The sequence below is a fragment of the Elephas maximus genome, chromosome 20, assembly GCF_024166365.1.
Source record: "Elephas maximus indicus isolate mEleMax1 chromosome 20, mEleMax1 primary haplotype, whole genome shotgun sequence".
NCBI classification, from domain to species: Eukaryota; Metazoa; Chordata; class Mammalia; order Proboscidea; family Elephantidae; genus Elephas; species Elephas maximus.
The window spans coordinates 56,186,771-56,212,066 of NC_064838.1; the positions used below are offsets into that span (position 1 = coordinate 56,186,771).

At 54.2% G+C, this 25,296-nt stretch overlaps 4 protein-coding genes across 10 annotated transcripts; 2 read left to right on the top strand and 2 right to left on the bottom strand.

The window, feature by feature from the left end:
* Positions 1-524: 524 nt before the first annotated feature.
* ABHD14B (abhydrolase domain containing 14B) lies at positions 525-5,217 on the bottom strand. Its single transcript, XM_049862617.1, has 4 exons — positions 5,147-5,217; positions 3,829-4,050; positions 1,959-2,200; positions 525-1,572 (listed from the first exon to the last, which is right to left on the bottom strand). The coding sequence occupies exons 2-4, from the start codon at positions 4,037-4,039 to the stop codon at positions 1,393-1,395; spliced, it is 633 nt and encodes a 210-aa protein (XP_049718574.1). The 5' UTR covers positions 4,040-4,050; positions 5,147-5,217; the 3' UTR covers positions 525-1,392.
* Positions 4,807-13,668, top strand: ABHD14A (abhydrolase domain containing 14A). 6 transcript variants are annotated; one of them, XM_049862612.1, is made up of 5 exons: positions 4,807-5,065; positions 8,744-8,955; positions 9,120-9,235; positions 12,875-13,110; positions 13,324-13,668. In XM_049862612.1, the coding sequence occupies exons 2-5, from the start codon at positions 8,762-8,764 to the stop codon at positions 13,504-13,506; spliced, it is 729 nt and encodes a 242-aa protein (XP_049718569.1). In that variant the 5' UTR covers positions 4,807-5,065; positions 8,744-8,761; the 3' UTR covers positions 13,507-13,668. The 6 variants fall into 6 exon arrangements, with proteins under 6 accessions (XP_049718569.1, XP_049718568.1, XP_049718571.1 ...); XM_049862611.1 differs by having other exon boundaries at positions 4,808-5,055; XM_049862614.1 differs by having other exon boundaries at positions 4,808-5,010.
* A 1,205-nt stretch (positions 13,669-14,873) lies between these two features.
* On the top strand, positions 14,874-22,412 carry ACY1 (aminoacylase 1). Its single transcript, XM_049862609.1, has 15 exons — positions 14,874-15,390; positions 15,787-15,898; positions 16,814-16,878; positions 16,965-17,069; positions 17,404-17,498; positions 17,811-17,887; positions 17,978-18,067; positions 18,169-18,225; positions 18,577-18,650; positions 18,734-18,783; positions 18,879-19,023; positions 19,126-19,194; positions 19,818-19,897; positions 20,078-20,138; positions 20,225-22,412. The coding sequence occupies exons 2-15, from the start codon at positions 15,805-15,807 to the stop codon at positions 20,387-20,389; spliced, it is 1,227 nt and encodes a 408-aa protein (XP_049718566.1). The 5' UTR covers positions 14,874-15,390; positions 15,787-15,804; the 3' UTR covers positions 20,390-22,412.
* Positions 22,413-22,486: 74 nt separating this feature from the next.
* On the bottom strand, positions 22,487-24,861 carry RPL29 (ribosomal protein L29). Of its 2 annotated transcripts, none has more exons than XM_049862619.1 (4): positions 24,803-24,861; positions 24,346-24,390; positions 23,945-24,009; positions 22,487-22,969 (listed from the first exon to the last, which is right to left on the bottom strand). In XM_049862619.1, the coding sequence occupies exons 2-4, from the start codon at positions 24,380-24,382 to the stop codon at positions 22,592-22,594; spliced, it is 480 nt and encodes a 159-aa protein (XP_049718576.1). In that variant the 5' UTR covers positions 24,383-24,390; positions 24,803-24,861; the 3' UTR covers positions 22,487-22,591. The 2 variants fall into 2 exon arrangements, with proteins under 2 accessions (XP_049718576.1, XP_049718577.1); XM_049862620.1 differs by having other exon boundaries at positions 24,346-24,384; positions 24,803-24,851.
* Between the last annotated feature and the right edge of the window lie 435 nt (positions 24,862-25,296).

The window sequence follows — 25,296 nt, forward strand, 5'->3', positions numbered from 1 at the left end:
CCACCCAGGTCCACTCCCCTCTGCTAACGCGATGCCTGGCCTAGGTCGGCCTAGGACAGGTTACCAGGCCGGTTGGAGGAGGGGCCTGAGAGCGCTGCGACCCTGTGCACCTTGCTCCGAGATTCCCCCAGAGCTACCCCCCAAATTCCTTTTTGGGCTAGGGCCTCAAGGGGCGGGCGGGGGTCAGTTAAGTCCTCTACTAGGGAACGGTAAGCGTGGGGGAGAATGGCTGAGCTGATTCCGAGACACCTCTCACCCCCACCACGGTAGCAGATCTTCCTCCCCCTCTCTCTAATCGGCTCAGCCTGGTCCCACTGACCTCCACCTCCCCCCACAGCTGAGTCTCTTGGCACCTGGGTTTGTGTGGGTGGGGATGGGAATCCAATCTCCCTTCCCCTCCATCTGGCCTGGAGGACAAAGGGCAGGGGGACCATCTGGTCCCGCCAGAGTGGGGGAAGGGCCCACCGTGTCTGTCCCAAGGGGCGGGGGAGGAGCGGCGCTCTGAAGACAGCAAGAGCCTGCGGGGTCTAATTGCATCACTTTATTTCACCGACCTCCACTCAGTCTCCCCACCCCTCAAACCTCAGAGCAGGAAACAAGTCTGGCTGCTATACCAGGGGAACAGGGAGCACCCAGAAAGAAGGGGGAAAGCAGGGGAGCTAGGGGGGCCCTCTCCTTTAGGGGGGCAATTTTGGGCTGGGGCCAAAGCATCCTGTGGGTGAGTGGAGTCCAGGGCTGGTTACACCCCAAGCCTGGCAGAGGGTCTCCTGCAAGGGCTGACCCTGGGCTCCCCACCATCCCAGACAGCAGGGTGCTCAACTGTTGGGAGCTAGTGCCTGTACATGTGTTTGTGTGGAGGCACATGTGTGCATGTGTGTGTGCATGCACGCACAGCTGCACATGGGAATGTGCAAGTCCGTCCAGAACTGTGTGGTTGTTCCCAAGTGAAGGGTCATATTTGGGAACATGGATGGCTCTAAATGTATAAGCATGCATGTGGGCATGTATATATCTGTAACCCAAGCCCTGGTGGGGAGGTGGGGGTGACTGGCCTACAGGGCAGTGGAAAGAGGTTGCAGGAGGGGGAGGCTGGCCAGAGCAGAGGAAAGAAGGAAAGCTGAGCAGGAAAGCCTGCAGGAGAAGCTCAGCTAATAGATTACCCTCCACCAGATTATGTCCCTTGATTCCCGAGGTCTTTTGTCTTGGTTTCACCTCCTCAGACTGTCACTGCAAGAGAAAAAGAGAAAGACAGACCCCAACAGACAAGAACCCAGGTAGACAGACAGGCTGATACACACACCTGTTGCGTGTGCATGAGTCAGGGCCCATGGAGGAGGAGACAGAGAGAGCCGAAGGCAGGCATGTGGCCCACCCCCACGAGCAGCCTGGGCCTCATGCCAGGCCCTGCAGGAAGTCCAGCAGTGCCGCATGCCATTCTTCAGGCTTGTCCAGGTAACAGGGGTGCCCTGCCCCCTCCATGACCAGCACCCGGTGGTTGGGCAGCTGCTTCAGGTGTTCAAAGCTGGTCTGGCCCATGGGGTCCTGGTCTCCGTATACAATCAGAGCGGGAGTCTGAGAGAAAGGAAAGGGGGCAGAGTCAACAGGGACCTGCCACACAAACCCCAGCCTCCTAGAGGTCAGCTCCAGCCCTCCCAACCTCTTCAGTCTCTCCCGAGGTCACCCCAAATGAGGATAGACAAACTAGCCCAGTGGGTGGGGGAGGAGGCCCAATTCCCAAGGGACAGGGTGGTGGACTGGTGTCTGCCTCAGCATACAACATAGCATAGGACTTGGCACAGGAATTTGCTGTTGACTGAACCAAAAGGGTGGACTTTGCAGTTCAGCTCCTCCCTGAAGCCACCCTCCCTTGGTTACCCAGTCCCCGATCAGGAAAAGTTCCCAGGATGGACCCTTCCTTGCTCCTGGTAGGTGCGTCTCAGCCTTCCACACAGGGGTACCTTCACACTGGCATAGTCGGCAGCTTTGATTTTGTCAGTGCAGATGGGGGCCACAGGCACATAGCCCCGGAGCTGGGAGCCAGGGGCCGTGAGGAAGGGCAGAGAGTACATGCCACTCAGCGATGGGCTGATCACAACCGGGGGGCCCAGCTTCAAGGCATCCACCACAGATGACAGGAAGCTGCCAGGGGCGAGCTCCCCAAGAGGAGCAGGGGCTGTTGCTTCCTTGGAGTGCCCCAGGCCTACAGGGATTTGGGTGAGGGAAAGACAAGACAAGGGCAGTGATCCAGAAAAAAAAGGGAGAGGGTTTCCGCCTCTTGAAAGCCCTCCTCGGTCAGTCCCTCTGTGCCCGGACCCTGCAACATCCAGAATGCCTGAGTTTATTCCTACAGTGACCTAGATCTGTCATATCTCTGATGAGTGTGAAGCGCTTCCCTCCACGTCTGGGCTCGTCTTCCCTAGCAGTACGGTGTCCTGGAAGAATGAGGTGCTGAAGTCTGAAAGGCCTGGATCCAAATCCAGTTCTCCATTTACTATGTGACCTTCGGATCAGCTCTCTCTCTCTGCTCCTCAGTTTCCCCATCTGTTAAAAGGGGATAATAAAAGTACCTGCCACTTAAGACGGAGCCCTGGTGGCGCAGTGGTTAAGTGATACAGCTGCTATTCAAAAGGTCAGCAGCAGTTCAAACCTACCAGCTGCTCCTTGGAAAACCTGTGGGGCAGTTCTCCTCTGTTCTCTAGGGTCACTATGGGTTGGAATTCGCTTGACGGCAATGGGTTTGGTTTTTTTTTTTTTTTGAGCCACTTAAGATGGTTGTGAAAATTACTGGAGTTAACTAATTAAGAGGCACCTGGTGCTGAACTGAAGCCCGGGTGGTGCTATGGTTAAGAGCTATGGCTGCTAACCAGGAAGTCGGCAGTTCAAATCCATCAGTCGCTTCTTGGAAACCCTATCAGGCAGTTCTACTCTGTCCTATAGGGTCACTATGTGGCAGAATAGACTCACAGCAGCAGGTTTTTTGTGTTTTTTTCTTTTCTGGTGCTGAACTGGCTCCGGGGGGGGGGGGGAGGGTACTTCAAGGATAGTGACAGGAATTGACTCTACACACACAGCTCCCCCTCCAATTAGTCAGTGCCCGCCTTCCCAAGCATGGCTGGCTCAAGACCTCCACCCTGAAGGTCAGCCCAGCTCTCTTTGTGAACCAATCAGGCCTGGGCTGGAGACCCACCCATGGGTCCTAAAACCATATCAGCCATACCCCACAGAGGGGATTAGGTCAGCCAGGCTGCCCCTTCTGTACTTAGCCCCATGGGCTTGGGCCTACTGGTTGTGACCAACAGTCTGGGGACTGTCCCCATCTGCTCAGAGCTCAGGACTTTGCAAGTGGGATCATGGCTGGGGCCTAGCCACCAACCAGGCCCTGTCTTGCCCCCTAAGGTGCTGTGAGACTCAGGATCCCCAGGGCTTACAAGAGCCTATGATTAGGGCTCTATCAAAATATTTTACTTCCATTTGCTGAGCAAGGATTATTATGTATCAAGTACTGGCCAGGTACTCACATAGGTTCTCTCATTCCATTCTCACTAGGGTCAACCTTGAAAATGAGTGTGGTTATCTCCCCTTACAGGTGAGGAAGCAGAGGTTCACAACACTGTGGGTGTCACACCAGTGAGGAGCAGCCAGGCAGCGTCCCAACATTGGACTAAGGCAGGAGAGGCTCACCTTGCAGGGTGTACCAAGCTCTGCCAGCGTCACAGCCCAGCCTGGCTGGGTCTTACCAGTCCCGAAGCTCCCAGCCACCAAACACAGTGATCTGGATTCCAGATAAGGCCCTCCAACCCCTGTCTGGAAGCCCACTCAGGGAAGTACCTGGCAGGTCAATGGCCACAGCCCGGTAGCCGGCCTGGGCCAGCTTGTGCAGTGTGCCCAGGTTCTGCCAGGTCTCAGAGGAGAAGCGGACCCCATGCAGCAGCAGCACAGAGAAACGGGAGGCCTGCCCACCACCTGGTAGCATCTCCCGGAAGAAGAGGTTCTGACCCTGCACCTGGATGCTCCCTTCTTGCTGCTCCACGTCCGCCATACCTGCCAACGCTGTGCGGGTGAAGTGCCTGCAGTTAGTTCAAAGCCAAACTGGTGAGGCGCAGGGTCCACATAGGGCCACATAACACCCTGCCCTGGCGGGGTGAGCAGGCTTCCCCTGAGAGGGCCTGGTGCGAATCTCAGCAGGAAGCAGTAAGGAGGCCTCCAGGATAAGTCCCAGAACTCTTATGTTTTGGGGTCAGGATGATGTAGGTGTGATTTCTGCCTCTGCCACTCAGTTGTGTGACACTGGGCCTCAGTTTCTTCATCCAAAATATGGGGACAATAAAGCTTACCTCAAGAATTAATAAGTGAGGATGACTGGCGGTAGTTAGAACTCAATACATGGGGCTCCCATTACCATTGTTTTTCTTACCATTATTATCCTTTTCTGCAAATTGGGATAGTACAATAGTACTTAGGTCATGGGGATTGATAGGATTAACGAGGCCACACAAGTAAAACACTCGGCACCGTGCCTAAAACAAACAAATCAAACCCGTTGCTGTGGAGTAAATTCCGACTCATAGCGACGCTACAGGACAGAGTAGAACTGCCCCATAGGGCTTCCAAGTTGTGGCTGGCAGACTTAAACTGCCAATCTTTTGGTTAGCAGCTGAACGCTTAACCACTGCGTCACCAGGGCTCCAAGCCTGTCACTTAGTAAATAATCAAGGCAGGTAGCTGACTATTTTGCTTGTCAACCTCATCCTGCCCCAAGGCACTGTTACTGGTGGGGGTTGGCACCGCGGCCAGGAAGGGGCCGAGCTGGGGTGAAAAGCCCGTTTTCCAGGGGCGGAAGCCAAAGAGCCAGCTCAGGAAAGGCTTTAGAGTTCCGGCCTGCAATGGACGCGGTGCTTAGCGCGCTGCCCGCCCGCCGGAGCCCAACGCGCTGACCACGGCGCAGTAGCGGCCGCTCGGTCCCCTCCGCAGACCTCGGTTCTTGCTCGCTGGGCCGGGTAGGGGGCACGGGTGAGGGTGAAGACACTCCCGAGGGAGGGAACCTGCACAGCCGAGGTGGGAAGGGGTGAGATTTGGGGTAGGTGGGGTGGGTGCGGACTGGGGAAAGAGAGGATTGAGGGAGCGGGGTACCGAGGGAGCGGGGTACCTGGGGAGCTGCGGAGCTCGCGCAGACCGGAGGCGGCCGAGTGCGGCGGCGGATCGCGCCGGGGGCGGGGAAGCAGGAAAGGGGCTGGGATATGGACCCGAGCCAAGTCGTGCACGGGGGCGCCCTCTGGTGGCCGTCAGCCACCGCAGGGCCCGTCGGCGCAGCTAGACCCCTCACCTTTCTTCTGACTGCACCTGTTTCCCCAAAGCCCTGGGCCCCATGTTCCCCAAGCGAGGGACTGGGCTCAACCCTGAGACTCTCAGCGACCTGCTCCACATGCACATAGCGCGCCTTGAGAAGGGCTCCTTTGGTACCGCACTGCTGTGCCTCTAGCCACATCCCTGCTGCTTCCTTCCACTCCTTCCCACCAGCGGGGACCACCCACCCAGGCCCAGAGTTGTCACTGGGCGCTGAGTTGAGGCCCGACAGGTCTGAGTGCGAGGCTTCACCAAGGTCAAGCCAGGTGACCTTGAACATTTTTCCAATGCCTCCGAGGCTGTTTCCTCGCCTGTAGAATGAGCGAGACGTTGCCCACCTTGCTGGATGCCAGTGAGTAGTGGATCCGGAGTGCTCCGCGCAGCCTCCCTGTGCCTGGCATGAGCCCCACGCAGAGCCCCCAGGCTGAGCGCAGACATCGCCTGCCCTCAGGGAGAGGTGACGAAGAGATGTGAAGGAGCCCGGAGGCCATCGCCGGCCTGACCGAGTGTGTGTGTGGTGTGCAGGCATCAGGGAAGTGCTTTGGACCGAGACCTGGAGCTGCTGCACATTTATGCAGCCGGCGTCCACACCAGGTATTTTGTTCTAAGGCTTGACCTGTTAAGTCTTTACGACAACCCTGTGCAATGGGTCTTACACTTAACCCCATTGTACAGACGGGAGAACTGACACTTGCGGAGAGTAAGTGATAAGGGCGAGAGTGAAGACGTTCTGGTGGCAAGAATCCCGGTGCGACTCTGCGCGGGTTCTCAGGCCAAAAACCATCTGGAAAATCTGGGCGGGAGGCGGGCCTCCGTGCCTTGGGGCACCGCCCCCCCTCCGTTACTTGGCAACTAGGCGGGGGGCTGCCACTGCCGATTGCGCAGGCGCGCCTCCGTGGCCACGCGCTTGGCGGCGCCCTGCCGGCCGCACCCGCGAGCGGAGGAGGCAGCACCATGGTCGCGGCGCTGTTTGGCTGCTGGTTCCGCGTGGGCGGGGCCTGGTCAGCCAAGGCAGGCCGTGTCATCCCGGTCGGCCCGGTAAGTGGCCCCTGGAGGGAGGCCGGCAGGGGACCCGGAGGCGGCCGTTCTTGCCCCGCCCCTTGCCCCGGCGCCCCAGGGCAGAGCCCCGCGGGAGGGGCCGGCGCTGCCCCGGCGAGCGAGTGTGTGTTCGTGTGCTTGTTTGCGAGTGCTCTTGGGTGTCTGTGTACGTGTGTCTGTGTGTTTCTGTGTGCTTGTGTTAAGAAGGTGTGTTCATCGGCCTGTCTGCCTGCGTATGTCTATTTCTGTGTGCGTTTGATTTTGGAGGCGTGTGTGTGTGTGTGTGTGTGTGTGTGTGTGTACCTACCAGTGTGTCTGTGTATTTCTGAGGGTCTGTATGCCTGTGCATGTGTTTTTGTACGCATGCGTGTGTAATTTGAGAGTTGTGTGTATGCCCGTGTCTAGTATTTCTTAGGGGCCATGTGTGATTTTGAAAGTGTGTCCGTTTTTCTGTCTTCCTGATGCCTGACACTGTGTGTGTGATTTTGAGGGTGTGTGTGTGCAAGCTATCCATTGCATATGGGTCAGTGCGTCTGCATGTACATGTAGGGAATAGCTTGTGCAAAAAGAAAAGCATGTGAGTGCAGGCTTCATGTCTCTGTGTGTGTGTGCACACCTGTATGTTATTGTTGGCACATATGCCTAGGACCTAGGCCCTAGGACCTAGGACCTCACCCAGGCACAGGTTTGTAGTGCAGACCGGGCTGCCAACTGGGGAGGACATCGTTGTGTAGTGCTGTGGCGGTTTGAGTTGCCAAGGCACCTGGCCAAAGTCTGAAACAGGCACTGAGGCAACCCCAGCTAGGAGAGGTTCAGTGAGGATGCCTGGTGGGAACTTGGGTTAATGCCATTGAAAATGTGCGTCCAAGGCTCCTCCTCCTGACAGCTCCTGGTTCTCCATCAGCATCAGAGGGGCTCTAACTGCCCATGCACCACCTGACCCACGAGCCTGGGGGTCAGGGCTGCGAAACATCCCCAGAGTGTCCTGGGGAAGTGGGTGGGGACTGAGATAGTGGGTCTCTAGTCTCTAGCTCCTAGATAGGGGCTGGCACCCAGTTGGCGCTTCAATAAAGATACATTTACTATAATCCAGGAACAAGGCAGGACTGGTCATCCTAGCCCAAGAAATGATGACAGAGATAGCCTTGGGGTTAAGTCCATTGTCTTATTGAAATCTCACAGGAGACTTAGAGCAGCCACGGGGTTACCCTTCTCCCCATTTTTACTGACAAACTGAAGACACATGGCCAGGAAGTGGCAAAGCCAGGTTTCAAAGCCAGGGCTCCCTATCCTGTCTGGGTCCTGAGGTCTGTCCTCTGGACTGCCAAAGCACCCAAGACTGGAGGACTCTATGAAGCAGGTCATTTGGCATGAAACTGGCACGGGGCCGGGGGAAGGTGTTAGGTGCTCACTGCTCCAGCTTTGCTGCTGCTCCTCTTTCCGTTTCTCCTTGTACCATGCCCTTCCCTGGCACCGCACTCCCTCATGGCTCAGCATTTCCTCCATCCACCATTCTCCATGAGCCCCCTCCCACTTAATATCTGGGGGAAAGCATTACGTATTAGGAAAAAAAAAAAAATAAGCCAAACCCGTTGCTCTCAAATTGATTCCGATTCATAGTGACTGTTTAGGGCAGAGAAGGACTACCCCATAGGGTTTGCAAGGAGCAGCTGGTGGATTCAAACTGCCAGCCTTCTGGTTAGCAGCCTTAGCTCTTAACTACTATGCCACCAGGACTCCTTTTTCCATTGTTTGTAAAGCACATTCTGATTTTAGCAGTAAGATATATTTCAATGTGATGAAAAGAGACATTTCCAAACATTCCATCAAGGGGGCATCCCTTTGCCCATGGTCACTTCTTCGACAGCACTCACCACTCTGTTTACCAGCAAGGCTCCAGGTTGTCTATCACACCCCAGCCCCTGGTTTCCTCTTTGGCAAGGGGAGGCCCCACTTTGGGCAAGAGAATTTGCCTCTTTGTGCCTCAGTTTCCTCATCTATAAGAGACATATAATCATACCTGCTTCCCAGTGCTCTGGTGAGGATTTGTGATTCCTTGATTGAGAAGGGCCAAAGGGCCTGGCTCTTATATGCACTCAAAGTAGCTTTAGCTGGCACAGTGATGGTGGCCAGTGAGTGCGCTGTGTGCTGGGGGACATCTCAGATGTGCCATCTCACTGTGGAAGTGAGACCGCTTCCCTGGCATGTGGAGTGTGAACCGCTAGACTCTTGCCCAGAGCAGGGGAAGGGTCAAGGACTGGAGCTCTGCCTCTGCTGGGTGCTTTTATAGGGTGCTTTGGGGCCCAGGGGGCCTTGTGGGGGCTCAGCCCCAGCCTCTTCTCCCTCTCCTCTCTTCCTCCAGACTGTGGTACAGACCTCCATGAGCCGGTCTCAGGTGGCCCTGCTGGGCCTGGGCCTGCTGCTCATGCTGCTACTGTACGTGGGGCTGCCGGGTCCCCCTGAGCAGACTTCCTGGCTCTGGGGAGACCCCAATGTCACAATCCTGGCTGGTCTCACCCCTGGCAACTCCCCCATCTTTTACCGTGAGGTGCTTCCACTCCACCCGGCACGCAGGTGGGTGCTGACCCCAGGTTGCAATGGAGAGACTGGTGAGAGTGTGGGAGTCCAGTTCGACTCAGGGTATTCAGGGCCTGGGAGGGTAATGGGAGAAGCCTCTGATGAAGGAAGGGTGGCCTGCCCCAAGCCCTCAGGACACACATTCCCCTGTCTGCCCGCAGGGTGGAGGTGGTGCTGCTCCATGGAAAGGCCTTTAACTCCCACACGTGGGAGCAGCTGGGCACACTGCAGCTACTGTCACAGAGGGGCTACCGGGCCGTGGCCCTTGACCTCCCAGGTGAGAGCCCCCACTCTTGAGTCCAGGGAGGCAGGGTGCAGCAGGAACAAGGGGACATCTTCCCAGATGGGGGCGGGGGGCAGTGGGGTAAGAAAGCCCTAAGGTGTGGTGAGGGGAGGGGGCATCTGGATTCCACTCTCTGGATAAGCTGTGGCAGGTCACAACACAAGATGACACCACGAAAAGCTCTGTGATTTGGGTTTTTTTTTTTTTTAACTGTAGTGAAAATATACACAACAAAACATTTGCCAATTCAGTTTCTACACGTCTAATTCTGTGACATTGATTACATTCTTCAAGTTGTGCAGCCATTCTCCATATCCTTTTCCAAATTATTCCACCACCATGAACATAAACTCAACCCCCGAAGCAAAGACGCCCCACCCCTTCCTCCCACCCCCTGGTAACCACTAATAATCTTTGGTTTCTATGTATTTGCTTATTTCATGTAAGTGAGATCGTATAGTATTTGTCCTGTTGTGACTGACTGGACTTCAGCAGAATGTCTTCAAGGTTCACCCATGTAGTGGCATCCATTAGGACTTCAGTTCTCTTTATGGCTGAGTAGTATTCCACCATGTGTACATACCACATTTGTTTATCCATTCATCTATTGATGGGCATTTCATTTGTTGCCCCCTTTTGGCTATTGTGAGAAGTCCTGCAATGAACACTGGCGTACAGGTTTCTGTTTGCGTTCTTGCTTTCACTTCTTGATATATACCTAGGATTGGGATTGCTGAACCATGCAGTAGTTCTATGTTCAACTTTTTAAGGAACTGCCAAACCTTTTTTCATAGCAACTGTGCCATTTTACATTCCCACTGGCAATGAGTGAGGGTGTCTAGTTTCTCCACAACTTCACCAACACCTGTTTTCTGTTTTTTTGATCATTGCCATTCATGGGGGTGCAGCAGTATGTATATCATTGTGATTTTGATTCGCGTCTCCTTAATGGCTAATGACATGTGTTTGTTGGCCATTTGAATATCCTCTTTGGTGAAATGTCTGTTCAAATACTTTGCTTTAAAAAATAATAATAGTAATACTTTATTGACTTTTTGGTCAAAGTGTACACGGCAAGTTAGGTTCCCATTTGAAAATTTCCACACAGCTTGTTCAGTGACATTAGTTACATTGATCACAGCCTGTCAACATTCTCTTTGTGTTCTGTTTGTTCCCTTTCCAGTACTCTAGTTTCCTTGCCCCCTTATCTTCTCATCTTTGCTTTTGAGAAATTGTTGACCTTTTGGTCTCATACTGATGGTTTTTAAGTAGGGCACCTATCTTACAGGTAATATCCTTTATTTTGAGTGCCACTCTGCTGTTTCACTAACAGGTGGTCTCGGGAGATAGGCTCAGTTCTACGTTTAAAGAGTGTCTCAGGGCGATAGTTTCAGAGAGCCTTCTGTTCACTACTGTTCCAGTTACGCCTTTATTTTTATCTTTAAATCTATAAGAATTTGAGTTCTGCTGCATATCTTTCTCCCGTTCTATCCAGGACTAACTGTTGTGGCCCTGGTCAGAACTGTCTCCGGGTCGATGAGGTTATGGCTCTTGTAGACTTGTTTCTTTGTGCGTTTGGTTACCTTCATACTTGTTTGCGCCTAGTGTTCCCAGACCAATGGCTGTGTCTTAGAGGGCCACTTTTGCCCATTTTGTGATTGGGTTGTTTGCTTTTTTCTTGTTAAGTTGAAGAAGTTTTTTTATATATTGTAAATATTAGACCCTTATCAGATGTATGCTTCCCAAACCAATCTGTAGGTTGTCTTTTCACTTTGTTGATAAAGACCTTTGATAAACAAAAGTATCTAATTTTTATGAGGCTACATTTATCTATTTTGTCTTTTGCTATTTGTGTTTTTATTGTTCTGAAAAGGTCTGTTTTTATTTATCACCTTGAAAGCTACAGTGTGGATTTTTGCATGTCACAGAGCAAGTAGAAATGTGATCCATTTCACAAGAGATTGCGTGGGTAGATCTCACTGTACTTTTTGTGGCAAACCTTGTAACTTTTTATTTTTTTACCTTCACAAATGATTCATGCGGACATTCTTATCATTAAAAAAAAAGTCATTTAAAAATCAAACAGCTTCAAAGCCCCCTGGGACCCACAAATTTAGGAGTTTGCCAGCCCTGCTTCTGACCATTTTCACACCCAGAGATACAGACAATATGAAGGATTGTAGTGGGGGTTGTAAACATGATTGATGTCCTCCTCAGCAAATCCATCTGCAACTTGGTTTTCTTCTCCTACCCCATGTCTCGTGGATCATGCCAGTCCCTACAAACCTCCCTCCCTCTCATTAACTCTGCAGCGTGTGCCATAGGAGGGAGGGACAGGTTTTATCTGGCCATTCCTCAACTGGTGGGTATGTAGGTTGTTTCAGGGTTTTCAGTGTGAGTTGAAATGCGTGGGTGACATACCAGCAGCATCTTTGGCCATGTGTCTTTGAGCACATGGGCAAGAATTTCTCTAGTTGAGAACATCTTTAAAGTTTAAACCAAAACTATTCCCTGAAGTCTTCTTTAAACCAAATCATAGTTTAGCTTAATTAGTAAAGAATGCCTGCCTTGAGCATTGTGCTCTTTTAAGGAACTATCTATATGGGATCAAATTGACAACCGCAACTCAAATGTTAAATAGGAAGGTTAAGGGGCAGTGAGTGTATGTTACTGGGGGAGGAACACTTTGGAAAAGGAGGGTGAGAATGGTTGCACAACTTGAAGAATGTGATCAGTGTCACTGAATTGTACATGTAGAAGTATTGAATTGGTGTCTGTTCTGTGTATATTTTTAACAACAACAACAAAAAGAAAAGAAACACATTAATAACTAGGAAGCAGATTGGAGACGTGGTGACAAGTGGCATTAGCTGGTCCTCACCTGCATATATTCAATATAAGTAAATAACAAAAACCTAAAACTGGTATCAATAAAGAAATACAAGAAAATCAGAAAGAATTTGTCTAGGGTAGCTACAAAGGACAATTGATAGTTCAAAGGACATACCTTTTTTTTTTTCTTGCATTTAAAAAATTTATTGTGGTAATATATAAATAACATATAATTTTCCATTTTAACCATTTTAAGTGTACAATTCAGTGACATTAATTATATTCACAGTGTTGTACAACCATCACCACTCTTTATTTCCAAAACTTTTTCATCCCCCAAAACAGAAACTTTGTACTCATTAAGCAATAATGCCTCATTCTCCCTTCCCCATAACCCCTAGTAACCACTATCTATGCTCTATGTATTTTGCCTGTTTTGTGTATTTCACGTAAGCGGGATCATACAATACTTGAAGGACACTCATTTTTAAATTTTCACAAATACTACCTTACTCTCCAAAAAGGCTGTACAGATTTCTCCTATCGGTGATGTATGAAAGTGCCTATTTCCCCACATCTTCCCCAGAGCTGGGTATTATCAGTCTCGTTAGTTTAGTCAGTATGATGAATGAAAGATATGTTTTTCTGGCAAATATATTGCATTTCAAAAGATAGCTTCTGGGAAGTTTGGGGTAGCATATGTCATATGCCACTCCTCCCAACCTCTCTCCTGCTGTGGTGGGCAGGAAGTCCCGGGCCCCTTCCCAGCCTCCCTCAGCCAGTGCCTGCTGCTGTCCTCAGGTTTTGGGAACTCAGCACCTTCGGAGGAGGCCAGCACAGAGGCTGGGCGGGCGGAGCTCCTGCAGCGAGTGCTGCAGGACCTGGAGGTGCACAATGCTGTGTTGGTGAGCCCATCATTGAGCGGCCGCTATGCCCTGCCTTTCCTGATGCGAGGTCACCACCAGCTGCGTGGATTTGTGCCCATCGCACCTGCCTCCACTCAGAACTATACCCAGGAGCAGTTCTGGGCAGTGAAGGTACTGGGAGGAAGGTCCCCAAAGGTTCTGGCTTCCTGTCCCTTGCTTGGGTCATGAGGGGGCAGGGCTCAGGTCTCACTTGGAGGAGACATGGCTCCATCACTGATCTTGGATGGAAGAGGCGGGTGTTTGGAGAAGGCTTCCTGAAGAGGTGGCTTGGGGGTCAGCTCCCCATCAGGCCGCAGAGTCACAGCCTGTTGTCCCACCCTGCAGACCCCAACCCTTATCCTTTATGGGGAACTGGACCGCATCCTGGCACGGGAGTCGCTGCGTCAGCTCCGCCACCTGCCTAATCACTCCGTGGTGAAGCTGCGTGACGCGGGCCATGCCTGCTACCTCCACAAGCCACAAGACTTCCACCTTGTCCTCCTTACCTTCCTTGACCATCTGCCTTGAACTCACCAACTGCCCAGGCCCCAGGCAGAGCCTGAACTTGGAGGATCTGGGCTGGCCCCCAACCAAGGCGGCAACCCCTGGGATTGGAGGCCAGAGTGCCAGGCCCAGTAAAGACCTCTCATTTCATCTGACTGGCACAATAAAAAAGCATATTTGTCTTGCCTGGGGAGTAACAGGTCCTGTTTCCTGGTTATGCCACCGGTGGGGTGGGAGTGGGAGGCAAGTCTGGCATTGCTTGGGGCTGGGGACCGGAAAAGGTTCTCCAGCTACCTAGGAGACTAAGATCATGGGCCATTTCTTAGCTGTGTGCCCTCACCACTCTGTCCCTCAGTTTCCTCTTCTGTAAAATGGGCATGATGGTAACACCTAGCTCAGAGGGTGGTTGTAAGATTGAATGAGACTGGGTGAGTGGAGCACTTAGCCATTTAGGGCTGGGGGGTTGGGGTGGGGGTTACTGATGCTGCCTGGCCACTGGGAATGGTGGGAAATCCAGGGTCTGGGCAGCTGAGCTGAGTGAGTCGTGAATGCAGGACTTTTGGCTGAAGGGAGCAGGGTATGTAAAGGTAGGGCTAGGGACATGGCTTAAGAATTAACAGCACTGTCAATGAACCACCAAGCCTGCTTGCTCCCCAGTGGTGTGTGAGGTGAGCAGCCCAGACTTCAGTCGCAGTAAGGTTGGAATGGACCCCTCTTCAACCCTCATGGCCTGCCTCTTCTGGGTCCAGAGGTTGAAGTCCTAGAACCCACCCTTCCGCAAGCTGACTCAGCCCCTAGAGCAGAGAGCAGAACTGGTTGGGGGTTCAAAGGGCAGCCAGGCTTACAGGTGAGTGGCCAGTGGGACAACTCTAAACTGTACCTCTGTTTATCCCTCCTCTGGGGTGGCTGCTGCAGAGCCAGAAAGCCAGGCACGGGTTCACCCAGAGTGAGCTGTGCCACATGTATGCTTTCACGCTGTTTCCCCACCTCTCACACACAGTCATACAGTGCCATGATGACATCCTCTCCCCGTGACGTCCCCTGTCACAAAGGCACTGGCACACCTACCCACCCACCGTCTCACACATTGCCACACACAGGGTCTTACCCACTAATACGTAGTTTGCCTGCACAGTGGCACGTTCACATGAGCACACACACAGTCACACCCGTTCATTTATTCTTCACCCCTTGCACGTTTTCCGGGCGCCAGCGGTGTGCCAGGCTGGGGGCAGGAAGCCTGTGGGTACATGGACCTGCCTTCTGGAGCTTAGTCCTGAAGAAACAGACATCAATGAATGACTTCACCCCAAAGGGGGCTGAGGGGAGCGGTAGGAGATCGTCGGAGGGAGGGGAGCAGGCATGGGCTGGTCGGACAGGGCTTTGCAGCGCTGGACCCTAAAAGCGAGAGGGCCCCCAAGGGGGCTGCAGAGACTGGTAGCGTCAGGGCCCGCCCTCCTCTCCATCGGCCCTATCCCGAGGCTGCAGGGGAAGGAGACTTCTAGGGGCGGGACCAGCCTGAACTCGCTGCCCCACCCGGTAGGGCCTGGGGGCGGGCCCTGCCGGGACGGGCGGGGCCTGAGGGGCGTGGCCAGCCCGGAGCTCACAGTCTGGCGCTGGGCGGAGTTGGCCGCCGCGGCGCCGCTGAGTAGCCCGAGCCAGGGGCGGGCGGGGTCCAGAGCCGCGGCTCCTGCGTTGACGCGGCCGCTGGGACCGGAACAGCGCTTGCTCTCAATCCTCGTTCCCCGCCCCACGCCCCAGTTCCAGCCACGTGGTGGGCGGGCAGGGGCGGTTCTGACCCCGCGACCTCGCAGTACCTTGAATCCCGGCCACACTCCGGGGTGGGCGCTGAGAAGCAAACAGAGGCTCAAGACCAGGACAGAGCGAAGTGGGGGATCCCGGAGAAAGGTAGAGGGATCTGGGGCTCCCTGGCATGAAAGCCGGGAAACAGGGAGTAATGTTTTGAGGAGGGCAGAGAAATGAATGCCTAGGCTCAAACCTGGCAGAGCTACTCTCTAGCTGTCCCTGAACCTCTCTGAGCCTCAGCTTTCTCCTCTGTAAAGTGGGCAGAAGCAGGAACTTCACAGGGCCCTTTGGGGGGATTAAATGAGAAAATGTGTTGAAAGCAGTCAGCACCGCCCCTGGAACTGAATGGGTGCTTCGTAACTGGGGGAGACTACAGTTCCTTTTCAGGGTGTCCCATCCTGTGGGCTGCATGGAGAAACTTGTCCTGGGGAGCGGGCCAGGTGTAGATGAAGTGAACCTCAGCTGGGAGGGGACGTCAGCCGCTTGTTTTGCCCCCAGCTCTCCACACGCAGTGCCATGGACAGCAAGAGTCCTGAGGGCGAGCACCCTTCGGTGACGCTCTTTCGCCAGTACCTGCGTATCCCCACTGTCCAGCCTGAGCCTGACTATGGTGAGAATGTGAAGGTTCCAGGGCTTGGGTTGGGGGCCAAATGGGTGGGAACTGTGCTCTAAACCAGCCTCCAACCCCTGTCACCCAGCCGAGCCCCACGGGCGGCCCCAACTGTCTCCTCAGCCCCTCTAGCCACTCCCTAGGTCAGCAGACTGTGGCAGCCTCTCCAGGCTGTGGAGGAACCCTTTCCCCAGAGGCTGTGCTGCTGCAGAAGTTACTCCTGGCGGCTAGTTAAGGAACAACTTCACCTCATTCCCCACTGGGGAGACTGAGGCAGCAAAAAAGGGAAAGAGAGGCCCTCAAAAGTCTACTGGGGCTGGACAAAGACCACAGCCCTCACAGGGGGCTGGGTATTTTGTACATAGGTCCAAATCCCTGCTCTGTGATTTCTCAACTGGGAGACACTGAGGAATCACCTTATGTGTCTGTGCCCATCTTTAAGGAAGATAATAACGCCTGCTTCCAGCCCGTCCACAAAGGGTGACTAAACCCATTGCTGTTGAGTCGATTCCACCTCATGGTAACCCCACGTGTGCAGAGTCAAACTGCTCCATAGGGTTTCAAGGCTGGGACCTCTCAGAAGCAGATCGCCGTGGCTTTTAGGCCTTTTTCTACTGCAGTACTGCTGGGTGGGTTTGAACCGCCAACCTTTAGATTAGCTACCAATCGCAAACCATTTGCACCACCTAGGGATCTCAGGGACCTAAAGGATCACTAGCTGGCCAAAAAATCTTCCTTGGGGACAGAAATGCAAGTGTCTCTGAGGAGTGTAGAATTGTGTTGGGGAAGCAACAGCCCAGCTCTGGATCTGCACCCCTCCCTGGGTGTCTCTCCTCTTAGCTGTGCCTGGGCCAGTGGGAGCTATGGGTGGGCAGGAGCAGCCCCTAGCCCCTCCAAGACTCTCTGTGCCCGCAGGGGCTGCTGTGGCCTTCCTTGAGGAGAGAGCCCATCAGCTGGGCCTGGACTGTCAGAAAGTGGAGGTGAGACTGGGGTCCTGATTTGGGGGAGATGGGGCTCTGGTACCTTCTCACCCTGAGCTGACCGTCCCCCTCCTCACCCCCTCCAGGTGGCACCTGGCCACGTGGTGACTGTGCTGACCTGGCCAGGCACCAACCCTATGCTCCCCTCCCTCTTGCTCAACTCCCACATGGATGTGGTGCCTGTCTTCCAGGTGTGTGTTGGGGGTGTTGGGGGGTGTGGATGCCTTGGACGAAGAGATGGCTACCCAACCTCACGGAACCCTGGGGAAAGCATTACTGGTCCTGGTGCGACCCTACACATTCATACGACATTACTCCAGAGCCTTTGTCCAGCAACGATTCAGTGGGGGTGGAAGAGGCAGAGATGGGGAGTGGCAATTATCTGCCCTCTTCAGTCCCCCCCACTACCACCACCCTGCCTGTCACCCCAACCTGATGGAGGGCTCCAAGGGCAGGGCCACAGTTGGCCAGACTACATTAATGACTAAATTTGGGGCTTGGCCCTCTTCCCATCCCTGCACCCAGGAGTACTGGACTCATGATCCCTTTGAGGCCTTTAAGGACGCTGAGGGCTACATCTACGCCAGGGGTGCCCAGGACATGAAGTGTGTCAGCATCCAGTGAGTGTCCTCTGTTCCCAGTTCCTCACAATGTCCTTGCTAGCCCAGTGGATTGACTCAAGGCCTGGGATGTGTTTGGACAACCCCAAGGCCAAGGAACATCTTGACCCTTTACTGTAGACAGGAGTTATTGCTGTGACCATGATGTGGATGGGGAGACTGCGGTCCAGAAAGGGGCGTGGACTTCCCAGAGTCACCTGCCAGGCTGTGGCGGAACTGAGTCCAGGACCTGCAGGTCCAGCTTCCCAGCCCTGCCTGGCCCTGCTGGTTTCCCCAGCAGCTGGCTCTGTGTCCTTTTCACTGCCCCCTCAGGTACCTGGAGGCTGTGAGGAGGCTGAAGGCCGAAGGCCACCGTTTCCCCAGAACTATCCATATGACCTTTGTGCCAGGTAGGAGTGGCTCAGGGAGGGGCACCTGCTGGAAGGAAGGGAGTGTATTGGGGATAGCCCCCTCATCTCACAACCCTGCCACCTTTACAGATGAGGAGGTCGGGGGCCACCGAGGGATGGAGCTGTTTGTGCAGCGGCCCGAGTTCCGGGCCCTGAAGGCTGGCTTCGCCTTGGATGAGGGTGAGGAGGTTGGCAGGCTGCTAAGCACTCAGGGAGGAGGTAGGGAGGCTGCTAGTGGGGGCTGGGCCACTCCACCGCCTGACTCCCCTTTCCCCCTTCAGGCCTGGCCAACCCCACTGACGCCTTCACTGTCTTTTACAGTGAGCGGAGCCCTTGGTGTGAGTATGGGCATCAGGGGGAGATGGTCACTGTACAGATGGGAGATTAGGCCAGAGAGGGCAAGGGCCTGCCAAGGGTCACACAGCAAGTTGGGGCCTGAATAGACCTTGAACCCAGGGACTCTGTCTCCCAGCCCCTTCCTGACTGGGCTTCTCCTTCCTGTTTCCTTGACCAAGAGCTTCTCTGAGGGCAGGCCCTGACTATGGGCAGAAGCTAGCTCTTTGCCGGGGACGCTGAGGGAGGCAGGGCCCTGCTAGGGGAGCTTGGGATGAGGGAGGACCTGGGCCCACTCCAGGGCTGCCCTGCATTTCCAGCCCTTCCCATGCTGAAGATACCCCATGTCTCCCCAGGGGTGCAGATCACATGCACCGGGAAGCCTGGCCATGGCTCGCGCTTCATCGAGGACACAGCAGCAGAGAAGCTGGTGCGTGGTGCACAAGAAGGGAGCTTGGAGGCTTGGGAGGTTCTATCCTGGGACCATTCTCACATCTCTTCTCACTCTCCCAGCACAAGGTTGTGAGCTCCATCTTGGCCTTCCGAGAGAAGGAGAAGCAGAGGTGAGGCAGCCTGGGAAAGTGGGGCTCTGGGAGGCTGTGCAGGAGAGGAGGAGCTGAGCCACTTTCTACTGTTGTTTCCCCCCACCCCCCCACAGGCTGCAGTCAAATCCCCACCTGAAGCTGGGCGCCGTGACCTCGGTGAATCTGACTAAGCTAGAGGGTGGCGTGGCCTATAACGTGGTCCCTGCTACCATGAGCGCCAGCTTTGACTTCCGCTTGGCACCTGATGTGGACTTGAAGGTGCTACCTCCACCTGGGTTTGAAGGAGGGATCCCCAGTCCTCACTGCCTTCCAAGAGGCTCAGGGAGAGCCTCAGGGATCAGCACATCCCCCTTCTCTTAGGCTTTCGAGGAGCAGCTGCAGGGCTGGTGCCAGGCAGCTGGCGAGGGGATCACCTTTGAGTTTGCTCAGGTATCCACTTAGGACCTGGGATAGGGGGTTTCTGGGAGCTGAGGCTGGGCTGACCGTGTGTGTGACACTGTAGGAGTGTGTGCTTGGCATGTCTGCGTGTGACTGGGCATTTCCTTAGCTGTAAGCTATGAGAGACACATTTTATTCACCCAACAAGCATTAGTTGTGGAGGCCAATGTTGGGTGCTGGGGAGGACTGTGGGGAGTACAATTAGACGCAGTTCTTTCCCTCATAGTCCTTACAGCCTGAAGTGAGAGACAGACATTAATCAAATATTCGTATAAAAGTAATATTACAGTGAACACACGTGGCCCAGGAACAGGTGGGACCTGGCACTTTGAGGGCCTGTGATTATTTGGTCTGAGAGGTCAGAGGGTGCCATCTTGACCAAGAAGCACTTGGGCTAGGACTTGAAGGATGGACAGGAAATAAGTAGATGGAGGGCGTGGGATGGTCCTGGGCTGGGAGCCTTTAAGAGACTGAAAGAGGGCCTGTGTCTGGACTGGCCCAGTGGATGTCTGTGGGGGTGGGCCGGTGCCCTGTCAGGCACAGTCTGCCCTGGAAGGAACAGGGCAAGATGCCCTTGGCCCTGTCCTGATCCTGCTATCCTTCCCTCCCTGCAGAAGTGGATGGAGCCCAGAATCACAGGTACTGACAACTCGGACCCGTGGTGGGCGGCATTTAGTGGAGTCTGCAAGGACATGTGAGCACACTGACCAGCCTGTGCCCTCCCTCCTCAGGCAGCCCAGCTTCTGTCTCAGTGCCTTCCTTTCCCCTTCTCCTACTCTGCCCTCCCGCCTCCCTCTCACTTCACCCTTCCAATTCTTGCCCTGCCTCTCCCTGCCTCCCCCCTCCCCCATTCACCCAGCTCTTTCCCCTGAAGGAACCTCACTTTGGAGCCTGAGATCTTCTCTGCCGCCACCGACAGCCGCTATCTCCGTGCGGTGAGCCCCTCGTGTGGCAGTGGGGTGGGCCCTGGCATGAGCCTGGATGCTAGCCTTCCTCTAACGGCTCCTCCTCACCCCTGCAGGTGGGGGTCCCAGCCCTGGGCTTCTCGCCCATGAACCGCACACCCGTGCTACTGCACGACCACGATGAACGGCTGCATGAGGCCGTGTTCCTCCGTGGGATTGACATATACACCCGCCTGCTGCCTGCCCTGGCCAGCGTGCCTGCCCTGCCCCACAACAGCTGAGCCCCACGCTCCCCACGTCTACCCAGACCAGTGCCAAGGACCCAACAATAAAGTCGGAGTGGAGACAGGGGCGGCCTCTAGACTATTAACAGTGAGGACATTGGCTTCTCTGGGGAGATGGTGTGTTCCACTCATTTCACAGCTCTGTGCCCCACAACCAGCACTCCCATCTGCTACCACTCAGTCACCACTCAGGTGTGTCTGCCCAGCCACAAGCGCCCACATTCCTATTCTTAGTGGCCATCATGCTCACATCTGGCCTGCGAGGAGCACCAAGACGAGGGCCTCAGGGAGCCAGCCCTGGCTTTCAGGGGCACATTCGACATCCTGAGACAAAAGGACCAGAACCAGATGTTGGGCAGGCAGAATGACAGCTAGCAAGGTATGACAATTGGCACTTGTCAAACCCACAGACAGGAAGGTGTGGCCCCTGCTTTGGTGTTGGGAGCAGGGAGTTAGAGAGAGGCAGGGACCCTGGTAGGCTGGGTCAGTTTATCAGGGTCCCTAGCACCCTATCCAGGGCGTGGGGCAGTGTGTGCAGAAAGGCCCAGGAGTTGGGCTTCAGTCGGCTGGCCTTAACGAGGTCCCCAGGCAGCTGTGGCCCAGGAGCTGAGCCTGTTCCTCCAGCTGGTCTGGTCTAATCTGGTCCTGACCTCCGTGAGCACGGGGCAGGGTGGGCCAGCAGGGCTGTTTTGAAGTTCCTTGGTCAGAGGGGAAGTCCTGGGCTTGGATCTGTGAACTGCAGGCTTAGTACTAATAGGACTAATAGTAATTCTTATCCCTGGCTCATGGACTTCTAACAAGGAGCCTTCCCTTTCAGGGGCTCCATCTTTACTGAACCCTGACACCAGCCTCCCATGTAACACAGGTGCCATCACAAGCCCCATTTTACAGACAGAGCAGCTGAAGCTCAGAACAGTAACTTGCCCAAGGTTACACAGCTTGGAGGTGGTGATTTGAGACTCAAGCTTTTGATCCTGGGGACTTGGGTTCCTTCCTTTGCACAGGGCAAGCTCCATGTGGAAGCTGGAGGAAACTGAGGGTCAAGATATTAGGAAAACTTAGTTGAAGCCTCTGACCTTGGGATTGGGGTCTGGCCACACAGGAGCTCCATGAAGGGACCGCTTCTCCCTCAGGGCGGAATGACTAAGCAAGCTCCCTGTCCAAGGTGCCAGCTCTGGAAACCCTTCTCCCTCCGGCTACTGAAAACAGTGGGCCAGGGTACAAAGTTGGCTCTTTCAAGACTCAACCTTCCATCTGACACCCCCTGGGGAAGGGCAGTTGACCACCCACAGTGGGTACCAGTCTCAGTCAAGAGCTAGCAGGACTGCAGCCCCAGCCTTGGTTGGGCAAATTACTTAAGCTTCCTGGGGCCCTACTTTGACTGCCTGGGTTGAAATGAACAGGTTTCCCCGCCTGTAAAACAAAGGTAAGAGAAATCGCTACTTCAGCCCTAAGGGGACCATATACCAGGGACTGCCTGTCATCCTGGCACCCAAGTTTGGATTATACATCACATGACCACCATACTCAAAGGCTGCCTATGAGGATTAACTGTGCCTAGGGACAGTGCTCCACCAGATGCCTTCTACAGGAAGGCTCCACAAATACCTGTTACTCCAAGACCCTACAGTTGAAGCAGCTGGTCAGGAGGCACAGCATGTGACCTGTACAGTATCTCATGAGGGCACCATGAGGGTGTCTCCTAGGCTTTGGCCCATTCATGCCAGAAAGGCAGTGCCATCACTTTAGGGGCCCAGAGAGTGGACCCTTGCCAGGTGCACCAGAAACAGCCTAAGCCTAGAACCTGTCAGGCTAAAGTACAGAAATCTCGAGTAGGGCCCTTCCACCTCCTCTGGGCACGCTTCAAGACTTAACAAGGGCATCTGGGATTTCTTCCTGTTTTCAGCAGTCTGCCCAGTCCAACCAGCAGGCTCCATTTCTCATTGATTAGGTTCCTCCTCTTGCACTCCAGGGCCATGAGTCTCACCCAGCCACATCCAACCACACATTCAGAGAAGGCTAAACTCTTCTCATACAAATGGAGGCACTACTCCTCATCCCCAGCGCCACAGACACAAGCAGACTGACAACAGCTCCTGCCTCAAGGTTTATTTGTACAAACTGCACAGGAGGACACCAGCCCCATGCAGATGGCAGCCCAGGGGTCACACCACTCCTTCTGTCCTCAAACGGAGAACTCTACTCTGAAGCCTTTGTGGGGGCCTGGGCACCTTTGGGAGCCTGAGCTGGAGCCGGATCTTGAGTGGAGGCCTGGGCTGGAGCTTCGGCCTTACTTTGAGCCTTGGCTTTGGACTTTGGCCGGCAGAGCCTGAGACCCTTGGCAATGCGAGCCCGAGCACGCTTCCCAAGCTTGGGATGGGCAATGTAGGCTAGACGACTAAGCTTGCGGTTGACGCCCCTTGGGATCTTGGGCTTGACCTGCTTGGGCTTTAAGAGAGTCTTGATAGCCTCAGTACGTGCATCCATGGCCTTGGCGTTGTTAGCCTGCATCTTCTTCAGGCCCTTCTTGTTGTGCTTCTTGGCAAAGCGCATGTTTCTCAGAAACTTGGGGTCCACCTGGAAGGCAAGAAAGGTACCAGCAGCTGTAAGTGCAGTGTGTGGTGCTCGACTCCATAGTGGGGGCCCAAGAGTGTATCAGGCCCCAGGCCAAGTCTTTTGAGGACTCAGCATTACGTGCTAAGATATTTCAACCCTTAGAAATTATTTCCAGAGAAAGATGTTAAGACCACCCCCTGAAGTCAAAACTTCAGCCTGCTAATGTGGTACACAAAGATCACATTTTCAGGACTACAACCCCAGGCCCTGGAAAAGTCAACAGTCAAACGCAAGTGCAGAAGGAAGGAACAAATAATGGCTGCCCCCTCTGCCAGGGCTGCAGGCCTCCAACTTCTACAACAGTGCTTCAGCTGAGTTTTCTTTACAGGGAGATGTCAGTTACACACTAAGCCTGGTATAACAGGCTACAACACGTTCACAGCAGAAGAAGTAGAATAAGAGACCAAAAGGGGAAACTGAGGCTAAGAAGTGTGGTGATTCACTCCACAAACAGAGAGCAACTGTGCAAGGGAGAAGTCTGGGGACAGGGCTCAGTTCTCCTCACCCAGGCCCTCACCTGTTTCAGCTAATCCTAAGAACCCCTGACATAGGCAGCAAAGTTGCCCCCTAATGCAGCATCACATCTTATGGAGGTTATATGGCTGGTCAATATGGAATGGAAGGCTCACAAGGTGCCCACTAAGTACCAGGTGCCAAGTACAGACAAACAAAGTTATCTCTTCTCTTGCAGTGCTCTGGCTGAGCAAGGGAGATAATCAGGCGAGGTTTTGTTATGGATCTGGCATGGCTTGACATACAGACAAAAGCTGGCTGGGTAGACAAAAGGAATTGTGGGCTGTGGCAGGCCAGTAGATGGGTGACACCTGAGGTGCTCAGGCAAGGGCTGAAGCTAGGGAAGGTCACCACGAAGGGCCCTGACAATGACAATGGAGCTAAAAAGGAACAAACTTCTACATGATTCAGGCACACACTCACCCCCTTAAGAGATTCATATCGTTGTGATCGGGGTTTCTTGATGCCATTTCTGTGCCATTTTCGGGCTGCGAGGAAGAAACGGAATTAGACCAAAGAAATAATTTATTTCAATAAGACCACACAACAACACAGCTGGGAAGCTTAGAAGAACCATTACTTTCCAAAGATCTGGTAAGCCCCTTATCACTGAATGCAAAGCATGGGGGTATCCAAAATGGATCCTTGGATCCTAAACCTATAATCCCAAAAATAGCAATGGATGAAAACAAAACCAGTCCCAGACTCACGGTGGTAATGCACCCCCCTGACTACCCCCCACCTCCCACCCACCCCCAGCATTCCTAAGCCATTCCTGGCCAGGGTCTGGGTCCTGGCCTGGAGGCTGAGCCCGGGAAACTTACACTGGTTGTGCGTGGTGTGGTTCTTGGACTTGGCCATGTCTGCACCTGGGAGAGAGTGGAGGAGATCAGGACTGGGAACCCGCTGACTGGGCCCATCCTCTGCCCTCTTCTGGAAAGGACTGAAGCAGGCTTCACCAGAGACCTGGACCTGCGGCACTCACCCGCCCGACTCACTGCACGACCCGATGCCGGTCCCCGCCTCTTAAATCCAGGTAATGGTGCCCAGGGACCCCGTCACCCAAACCTGTGCTCCTGGGAACTTGAGAACCCCCAAATACCAAGTTTTCCCACCTCCCCTTTTCATTCATCCCTTGGGGACCTACAAGCACCACCCCCCGGCCCGCAGCCTCTGTTCCCCACAGCGACGCAGCCGGTCCCCCTTCGCTGGCCCTGGCGTGCGTCCCTACGCCGCCGAAGGGTCGCGGATGGAGCCGGATGCCGAGCGCACAGGACTCACCGTCTCCCACAGCTCCCGAAACGCCAGGGACCGGAAAAGAGGGAGGAAGGCCGCGGTGCAGCACGGGAAATAGAGTGGACGAGACCGGAAGTTACTACTGGAAAAGCTTCCCCCAGCGCTGGGAAGAAAGGTTCCTAGACTCAGGTAGCCGCGAGCTAGCCGTTGACAGAGATAGGGAAGATTAAGGGAGAGTAGGGTTTTTTGTTGTTTGAGGGGGTCAGTGATCAAGGTGTTTCTTTTTAGATGCATTCTGTGAGATGGCTATTGGACATCCAAATTGAGAAAGCATTGCTTCCTAACAACTCCGGTGCCGTCTCTGACTCTTTTGTCCATACGAGTCATTCTCTACACAGCAATGGGGCCTGAGGGCTCTTTCTAAGATACAGATCAGGTCCTGCCACTGAAAGTCTCCGAAGACTTCCCCTTGCATTGAAAATAAATCAGTTCCCTCTGCTCTTTGGATGGTATGCCCTTAGAGAGGCCTCCCTGGGCTG